Genomic DNA, 9907 nt, shown 5'->3' on the forward strand with positions numbered 1-9907 from the left:
TCTGGAAAATAATTGAAGAATTGCCCTTATTATTGGTTTAATCGATGAGATTGTTGATCTCAAGTGCAGACGTATTTCTCGGGGAAAATGCTGAACGGCACAGTTCTTTTTCCAGAAGCACCTCGTGGCCTAAAATAATATATTCAGTCCTTAAGAGAGCTAGCGTGTTCTTCCAAATAGCCTGGCAGAAGAGGAGAAAGCCCCAGATGGTCGGGTTTGGCAATGCCTGGGCCACTGTGTTCAGGATGCCATCTTTAAAGTAGATGAGGATTTATTTCAGAGTCACGCAGGGAAGGCGAAGCATACTTTAGGATGGCACGTTTAAATAACCCCCTCCTTAGAAGTTGAAAGAACCTGAACACAGATTCTTCTCACTAAATTAATTCCTATTGTAGTCCTTCTTCTTCGTTGTTCCACAGATACGCAGTGGGCACTGCTGAGTATTGTACTGTGGAAGACGGTATTGCCGTGAGGGGCACAGATACAACCAGATACCAGCCTTAGGCTGAAGTAACTCGAAATATTTGGGGCAGGCAAGATGGAAAAGTAAGCAACGGCAGAAGCGTGTCTGAAGCATGCCATTTAATGGATCAGGACATAGGGACAGTGGAGGTCAAAGGGAGGAAAGGATATTGCTTTTGAGTTATTTAAGGGTGGAGTGGTTTCTATGAGTCCTGCAGGCTGTCCCAAGGAAGGGGACAGGTGTGTTCCATTTGGCAGAAATGTCAGGGGCAATGAGAGGCAATTACTTTGGTGATTAGGACTTCACTGTTGACCTTCAAGAGCAGGACTTTCAGCAGAGGATGTTATTAGAAGTCAGAGCGCAGTGAGCTACAGGGCAGATGCATATGCGGCAACAGTGAGTTGCTCGCTCATTGAAGATGTTTGCTAGGGAGGGGGGAAAGGACAGCAGAGTCAATGAGATTTTTTTTTTCTTAGAAGGGGAAATTGTTATTTTGAAAGCAGAGACTAGTGGGTTATGGAGAGGTTAAATATGTTTGAAAGGGAATAATTACATTGCAAGATCCCAGGGAGAATAATGTTAATAAAGGAAAGGAGCATGAGATAATTGATAGTATCTAAACAAAATTTTTTTAGTGTGTATTTTTTTGAGAGAGAGACAGAGCACCAGCGGGGGAGGGGCAGAAAGAGAGGGAGACACAGAATCCAAAGCAGGCTCCAGGCTGACAGCACAGAGCCTGACACGGGGCTCGAACTCACAAACTGTGAGATCATGACCTGAGCCGAAGTTGGATGCTTAAGTGACTGAGCCACCCAGGCACCCTGACAGTAATTTTTTTAAGTTTATTTATTTTGAGAGAGACAGAGACAGCACGAGTTGGGGACCGGCAGCGAGAGACGGGGAGAGAGAATCTAAAGCAGGCTCTGCACTGTCAGCACAGAGCCCCGTGCGGGGCTCGAACCCACAAAGTCACAAGATCATGACCTGAGCCGAAACCAACAGTTGCAGGCTTAACCAACTGAGCCACCCAGCTGCCCTGATAGTATTTTTGATAGGGAAAGGAACTGCCATAAAATGTATTTTTGTATTTTATATAAAAACATTGCAGTTAGAAACTGAAATGTCATTAGTGGTTAGTGATTCAAGTAAGAAGTTGGGAAAGAAGAAAGATTAAAAGTAGTTCCATATTTAGAGGCTCGTTCTTTAAAGAACATTAATATTTGATACCTTCTGGTTGTAATTTATTGGGATTATTCCTTGTCATCCAATGGAACACCAGGAAATACAGACTGCAGAGAGGAGATTTTCTGGACCTTGCCTCTGTCTGTCTCATATCTGTCAGACTTACTCCACGTGTGCCAAGGCTTGTCATGCTACCCACCATTTCCCGTCACTGGTTGTTGAACAAGGCTGGGAAGGAGAGGCGAGTAGCCCCCGTGGTGGATGAGACTTAACAATCCCCACAAAGCCTGCTTTTAGTAAAGAAGTATTCCAAGAGCTCTGCCATTGAGGAGTGAGCAAGTTCAGTCGCCCATGATGACTGCCATTATGGACGACTTCACAGGGATAGCCAAGACGTTGAGAAGATTCGTTTGTGTGTGTGTGTGTGTGTGTGTGTGTGTTGTGTGTGCTTACTAAACCTTCTGAGTGTGTATTCAGTTTTACCACCTCCTCACTGTTTGAGATCCATATTAATGCCTCTGGCTTAGTTCATCATTGTGTCATTTAAAGGAATTTTTCTCCCAGAAGGACCTCACAAGTGTTAACTCTTGTCCTCCTCAGACACGGGTGTGTTTGCAGTGGTGAACAGCCATTCCTTGTCTCTGCTCGGGAAGCTGACGATCAGTGCTGCCTTTAACGTGGTCTACATCTACACGTCTGAGCTGTACCCCACAGTCATCAGGTATGCCTCACACATCCCGCATGTTTCGCTGTAGATGCTCACAGCAACAGAGGTGTGGTTCTCTTTCCACCGGGAGCACAGTGAGTGGGGGCCAGCAACAAGTCAGCGAGCAGCCGCAAGCCCAGAAGCTGTCTGTGTAGACCACACTTTGCCCGCTTGGCTGGGGAAGGCGGAGCTGTGTTTTGGGCCGAACTCCCCTGTGTAAATCGTGAGAGAAGTACTCTACGCAAAGCACATCCCGTCACCCAAATGGGGCTCGGTTGCCATTTTTATTTCAGTGGACTTGATTGATTCAGTCACCCAGCCTCTGTCAGGCACAGACGGACAAGAGGACTGGGTCCGTGTTCTCTCAGAACCTACATTTTAACACAAAATATACACATCTGTAAAAAGATAATTCCAGGGGCACCTGGGTGGCTCAGTTGGTTGAGCGTCCGGCTCTTGATTCCCACTCGGTCATGCTCTCACAGTTCATGGGTTTGAGCCCCACGTCGGGCTCCATGCTGACAGTGCAGAGCTGCTTGGGATTCTCTCTGTGCCCTTCCCTTGCTCGCGCCCTCTCTCTCTGCCTCTCTGTTCTTCTCTCTTTCTCTTAAAATAAATAAACTTAAAAAAAGATATTTCCATATAGTAATAAGTGAACAGGAGGTTTACGTATTGATTGTTAAGTGTGGTTTCTAACAAGTAGGACATGCTTATATGAAAAACAACATATTCGATCTGAAGTTTCCCCTTCTAAAAGAAGTCTGAAAACAAAAAATTAAACCCAAATTTGAAGGGCAGGGACCCAGCTTATTCTTCTCAGAATTGCCTCTGTGAACCCAGCGGGTATTCCCTAGGTCAGCCCTTCCCCAGTCCTTCTGAGGAGCGTTCCAAGTGTTTCCCACATCCATCAGACTTCCTGGTTCTTTCTGCCTATTAATATCAGCTCCCTTTCCCCCCAGTTTTTCCCAGACTGCATGTGATTGACTAGTCATTTCCTAATTATTCCTCTGACCTGTTTTCTCTGCCTGCTGGCTATGAAACTAGGATGATCATTTTGTCCAAACTGGGACACTCTGGAGAGCGGATATGGGTGGGTGGGGGGAGCGGTGGATGGCCACCTTGCCTGTTCCCTCGTTCCCATGCCCTACCCCCCCCCGTTTGCATGTCCGTACTCCTCACAAACGTAATGTTCCTCGTTCCTATTTATATGCCTGACCCTTTAATCGCCAGTTAGTTGACTTTAACTAAATGGGCAAACTTCTCAGATCATAAAGCCCTAGGTCTCCATGGCTATATTAATTCATAGCCATGAGAACATTTGACACAAAACCCATGAGAACATTTGGCAAGAAATATTCACATGGTCATTTCTGTACTATTCTCTATAGTAACCGCACTGTCCAGTATGGTAGTTACTAGCCTCATGTGGCTATTTAAATTTAAATCAGTTAAAGTGAAATAAATTAAAAATCCAGTTCCTCGGGGTGCCTGGGTGGCCCAGTCAGTTAAGCATCCGACTTCAGCTCAGGTCATGATCTCATGGCTCATGAGTGTGAGCCCCACATCAAGCTCCATGCTGACAGCTCAGAGCCTGGAGCCTGCTTCAGATTCTGTGTTTCCCTCTCTGTCTGCCCCATCCCTGCTTGCACTCTGTCTCTCTCTCTCAAAAATAAACATTAAAAAAAAAAAATCCAGTTCCTCATTCTCACTAGCCACGTTTCAAGTGCTCACAGCCGCAGGCATCTAGCAGCTTCCATACTGGACAGCGCAATTATAGAACATTTCCAGCATCTTGGAATGTTCCGGTAGGGAGCACTGCTCTACAGGAACCTGTGCTTCCTCCACTGTGGGATTCATGATTATAGGTCCACTAAGCCATGCATCTTTAAATTCTGCCCCCCCACCCAGAACTTACTGACTTTCCCCCCTTTTTGTATTCCTTTCAGGAACGTTGGGCTTGGAACTTGTTCTATGTTCTCCCGAGTTGGTGGGATTATTGCTCCCTTCGTCCCCTCACTGGTTGGTTTGTACCTCCTAGTTTTGTTTTTCTCGATCCTCTGCTTTGGAAATGCTTATGCTTTTGAGTAGAAAGGGGTAAGGAACAGTTGCCACTTATGATCAGCCTGACCCAAGTGTGAACCTTGTACCTTCTAGATTAAGGACCCTTTTAGGTGACGGATCCCTCGGGGCAGATGGACTCGTACCAGAGGCTCTGACTGTTTGCTTCTCTGTATTTACTGGAGGGTTAGCTAATGCCAGCTTGCCCCTTCCCGTCTCCATTCGTAGGTTAGTCACTTAGCGAATATTTTTTAAGCTTCGGCTGTGGACTGGGCTCTGTGCTGAGCACTTCAGCACACATCGTCTCAAGTACTATTCACAGCCACCGTGTGAGGCAGCATTATCGTTACCCTCTAATAAAGATGAGAAATGCAGCAGAAGCAGATTAACTTGCCCGATGGCACACCACTGAGAATAAGAAAACTAGGGGCGCCTGGGGGGCTCAGTCGGCTAAGCGTCCGACTTCGGTTCAGGTCACGATCTCACGGTTTGTGAGTTCGAGTCCTGTGTCGGGCTCTGTGCTGACAGCTCTGAGCCTGGAGCCCACTTCACAGTCTGTCTCCCTCTCTTCCTGCCCCTCCCCCACTCGCACTCTGTCTCTCTCTCTCAAAAATAAATAACCATGAAGAAATTTCTTAAAAAGAAAATTAAAAGAGGAAATATGCCTAGCAGTGTGTCTATTAAGAGTTTCTAGCATTTTCTAAAGTTCATGGTCAAAAGATAGACTAAACGGCAGTTCTGAAGATCCTTCCTGAACTTGACATGTTCAGGTTCTGTGACAGAATCCGTGGAGCCCTATGCATGTCTGTGCTTGGTCTGACCTGTGGCCTTGCCAGCCAGGACTCGGCAAAGGCTGACTAGATTGGGTGTGGGGATAGCTGTTCGTCACTCGGGCAACTTTTCTCAGTGCTCCTTAGCAATGCTGGCGGGCCAGGTCCACGGACCCAGCGGGGTTCCCGCAGCACCAGCCCAGAGGGCCCTTGCCTTCACGCAGGATAGAAGTCCAACACGAGCCAGCAGGAGGTGAAAGCAGCATTTACTGAAGATACAGAGAGAGCAGGTACACACAGAGTGAGTGTCCGAGAGACTCAGAAAGGAAAGGAGAGAGTCTCGTCGTTGTTCAGGGTCAGGGTTTTTCTTGAGGACGGGGCTCTGGGGGTACGTGTCCTCTCAGGCAGCCAGGAACCGGTTGGATCAAGGATGAGGGGCCAGGTGTTACACCTTGGAGCCAGGGGATCTTGGCCATGAACTGTCTACCCCAGGGGTCTGGAATACGCGTGCGATAGCTTCCCCTGGTCATTCTCACTTGCCCCTCCCTTAGATGTTATCTGTTCTAGAGAAATCATTAACTCCTTGTCCCTTACAAGGACATATGCTGTTTACATTACAAGGCATGTGTAAAGTGGGGTGAGGGTACAGGTCCTAGGAAGACTAGAAACAGGTAAAGCAGCAAAGCCATGAAACAGCTTTCTCTCTCCCAGGGTCCCTTCGGTTTCCCTGTCTCACTAGTACAGGAGGATGTCTTGGAAAAGCCTTTCCTTTCTTTCTTTTTCTGAGTTCACTTCCTTCTCATGAGTATCTCTTTCCGTGTTTCATGCTTAATTTTACATTACAAGACCATCCTCTCATACGGATTTGCTCCATTCTGCAAAATGTGTCTGACATCAGGTGTTTGTCTCTAAAGATCTCCGACTTTGGATGGCCCTCCTAGAACATTAGAAAACCCAGCACTCTGTCTCTACTGATCCCTGCTCAGTTGAGAAGAGATCAAAGTGTTGTGTCTCCCTTGATTCTGCAACACACCCACAGTGTTGGACGTGTGTTTCCATGTGGGTGGCAGAGGTGAGATTCTCCCCTCCCCGCTCCCCATCACCTCCATTCCCCCCTGCCCTCTTCTCGATCATCTCCATCGTCTCTTTACTTCTGAAAAATCAGGAACTTATTAAATCCGAGAGGAGATCCTAACTAGTAGTGGTCTCATCCACAGAGTTTGGAAGCCCAAATGAGAAGATGATAATACCATTCTTGTGCAGGAATTTAAGAATGTTAAAATCAGCTCAGAAAGGCCCAGAGCAGCATCCCAAAGATAGCTTTCTGTGTTATCTTTGAACCTGTGTGTGCCTAAAAAATTTTTTTAACATTTATTCATTTTTGAGAGACAGAGACAGAGCACACGTGAGGGAGGGGTAGAGAGAGAGGGAGACAGAATCCGAAGCAGGCTCCAGGCTCCGAGCTGCCAGCACAGAGCCCGACGCGGGGCTCGAACTCACAAACCGTGAGATCATGACCTGAGCCAAAGTCGGAAGCTTAACCGACTGAGCCACCTGGGTGCCCCGAACCTGTTTGTGTTTAAAGAAACTATGTAAATATTCCCGAGAATGTCTTTTGGATCTCTGAAGCAATGCTTGAATTACCGTGTTCGGTTCAGGTAGTTTCCAAACCACACGGGTGTGCTAGGTTCTTCAGGCTTCTCTTTTTCTTTTCGGGGTGTTTACACCCTTAACCCCTGTCTTCCTGGTTACGGTGCCGAATGAATGAGCGAGCATACGTGGGATTGTTTGGCCGATTCCAAGGTTGAGAAGGTCAAAGTTCATCGGGCGCGAGTATCTGGGGAGTCTCCTAAGTGAAAAGTATGTGGCGATCCCCGTGTTATAAGCGAGTCGCCTGGAGCAAAAGCAGTACCCACCCCACTCCTTCTGATCCCCATACCTCTGCTGCCTTTTTATGTTCTCGCTCTCCCTTCTGTGTGGCCGAGCAACCACTCGGTGATTTTCCAGGCAGGGTCTCTCTTGTTGGGGAACAAGTGGCTGACAGTACATTCTAGTGGGGAGGCGTGAGTTGGGTAGTAAATGTGGCAGCTCCTCGGTCATAAGACTACTGATGTCATGTGCTGGGAAACGAATACTGAGTTTTTGTATGGTTTTTGTTCTACCCTCTGCCCCCACAGAAATATGTGCAGTGGTCCTTACCCTTCATTGTCTTCGGAGCCACCGGCCTGACTTCGGGCCTCCTGAGTTTATTATTGCCAGAAACCCTTAACAGCCCATTGCTAGAGACATTTTCTGACCTTCAGGTGTATTCATATCGGAGGCTGGGGGAGGAGGCGTTATCTTTACAGACCTTGGATCCCCCACAGGTATGGTGGTAGTTTTTTTTTTTTTTAACGTTTATTTATTTTTGAGACAGAGAGAGACAGAGCATGAACGGGGGAGGGGCAGAGAGAGAGGGAGACACAGAATCGGAAGCAGGCTCCAGGCTCTGAGCCGTCAGCCCAGAGCCCGACGCGGGGCTCGAACTCACGGACCGCGAGATCGCCACCTGAGCTGCAGTCGGACGCTTAACCGACTGAGCCACCCAGGCGCCCCAGCAGTTGATTTTTTGAGAGAAATAAAGATGGCTCGTGATTCATTTACTTTCTTAGAACACTTTAGGGCCAATTCTTAGGGGAAATAGATGTCATAAAAATGCATCTGTCTGTCGAATGGCAAATAATAATTTGGTCCTTGCTCTCCTTTCCTATTTCAGTCTTCAGACAAGGAGAACACTTTAGGGAGTGAGAGTGAGGAAGAGGAGGAGTTTTTCGATGCGGATGAAGAAACACAGATGATTAAGTGAAGAGCCCCCGAGCCTCCGTCACAAGCAGATGATCTCCTTGCCTCTGGTCAAGGCAGGCTTTTCTGGGAAACTTCAGAGAGTTGTCGAAATACAGGCTTGAACGTACATGGAAGGTACTCCTTATGGGCTCATTGTTTTCAGGCACCAGGGAAGATGGAGAAGACATTGCATGAGAGAAACATCACCATATCAGGGGAACAGTCGTCCAGAATTCACGTTCAGTTCAGAACCTTGACATCTGGCCAGGTAGCTCAAATCCACATGCCGGAGGGGAAAGCTAATTTGTTTCTGGAAGTCTGATCGTGTTGCTTATCTTTCCTCCTGACCTAAAGGCAGACATGTAAAATTTCTTCTCACCACACTAGTGGGATAAGAGAAACCACCCTTCACATCTCATCTGAATACCATATCTGACGCCTCCCCCTTACCATTTGTGCCTCACTCACCAGGAATCTCTTGAGGCAGATTGGCATTAGCATTTCACTTTGGTGCCAGAGGAAAAGCACTGAGAGGTGACTGTGTGTGGCCCGAGGCCTCCAGCTTTACCCTAACTGATGAGACCTGGGTCCTCAGCTTGGTTCCCAGGCTAATGGTTGGCTTGAACTCCTTGTGCCGTTGGTCCCACAGACAATCCACTCGGAAAAGCCAACTGTATTGAAGGGATTCTCTCAGAGCCAAAGGCGTGGCTGCAGCTGCTTGTTCACTCCCTTTGACACTCAACTTGGGTCATTTCTTCAGTTACGACTTGTGTGCACCTCCAGGAAAATTTCCATCTCAGATTCTAGTACCAGCAATAACTTCAGAACTGTGTCAGTAAGTGACGAAGCTTTTAAAAATGGAGGGCAGTTAAAAAATGACATGTTGAGGGGTGCCTGGGTGACTCAGGCAGTTAAGCGTCCGACTTTGGATCAGGTCATAATCTCTTGGTCCGTGGGTTCGAGCCCCATGTCGGGCTCTGTGCTAACAGCTCTGAGCTTGGATCCTGCTTCAGATTCTGTGTCTCCCTCGCTCTCTGACCCTCCCCCGCTCATTCTCTCTCTCTCTCTCTCTCTCTCTCTCTCTCTCTCTCTCTCTCTCAAAAAGGAATAAACATGAAAAATTTTTTTAAAAAGTGACATGTTGAGCACTTGGATGTTAGGGGGGAAAGGTGCTTTTTTAAAAAAAATTTTTATGTTCATTTATTTTTGAGACACAGAGCATGAGCAGGGAAAGGACAGAGAGAGAGGGAGACACAGAATCGGAGCAAGTTTCAGGCTCTGAGCTGTCAGCACAGAGCCCGATGCAGGGCTCGAACCCACCAACCTGTGAGATTGTGACCTGAGCCAAAGTTGGACGCTTAACTGACTGAGTCACCCAGGTGCCCCAAAAGGTGCCATTTTTTACAAGGAAGAAAAGAACGTGACCTTTCACAATTTTGTGTTCTATTTTGGGCATTGTGCAACGAGGCACTTGGGTAACATTTAAGAGCTTGAACACTTCTAGTCCCAGATCAGTCTCTGCCTGTTTAGTCAGAGTGGAAAGCAAGTAATTTCATAGGAAATGGTTTTCTGCGAAGCACCACCAACTTTCAAATAAATCGGTCGCACTTAGTTTTCTAAAATCATATGCTGAAAATCTGTTTCCCTAGAAACTTGAGTGCTCTCTCAAATAGGAGTGGTACTAACCTGGAGTCAACAGGCTTGCGCAGCAATGCTTTTGGTCACTTTCCCAACAAGGAGCATTTCTGTTTCTTCAGAATTTCTCTTTCTACTAGCTCTTGGAGAGAAGGGAATTGCATTGGAAGTAAAGAGAAGACGTCATTGTGACTGCTTCTGGAAATCTTGGGGGCATCCCCCCCCCAGTTGGCTCTGACACTTCCCTGTCCTCTTCCACATTAACCTCAT

General features: G+C 47.2%; 1 protein-coding gene across 3 annotated transcripts in view; it reads left to right on the top strand.

Moving 5' to 3' along the window:
* SLC22A15 (solute carrier family 22 member 15) overlaps window positions 1-9261 on the top strand; it is an 82477-nt gene extending 73216 nt beyond the window's left edge. Inside the window, exons 9-12 of one of the 3 annotated variants that reach the window (XR_006296722.1) lie at window positions 2246-2366; window positions 4298-4374; window positions 7357-7545; window positions 7935-8977. Coding sequence is in view for 2 of the 3 variants with exons in the window: in XM_043575933.1 (XP_043431868.1) it covers window positions 2246-2366; window positions 4298-4370; window positions 7357-7545; window positions 7935-8024 (473 nt within the window). In the remaining variant the exon portion in view is untranslated. Of the gene's footprint in view, window positions 1-2245; window positions 2367-4297; window positions 4375-7356; window positions 7546-7934 lie in introns of those variants that run through there. The other 2 variants (XM_043575933.1, XM_043575934.1) reach the window with 2 other exon arrangements.
* The last annotated feature ends 646 nt before the right edge of the window (window positions 9262-9907 follow it).

The sequence above is a fragment of the Prionailurus bengalensis genome, chromosome C1, assembly GCF_016509475.1.
Source record: "Prionailurus bengalensis isolate Pbe53 chromosome C1, Fcat_Pben_1.1_paternal_pri, whole genome shotgun sequence".
Classification (NCBI taxonomy): Eukaryota; Metazoa; Chordata; class Mammalia; order Carnivora; family Felidae; genus Prionailurus; species Prionailurus bengalensis.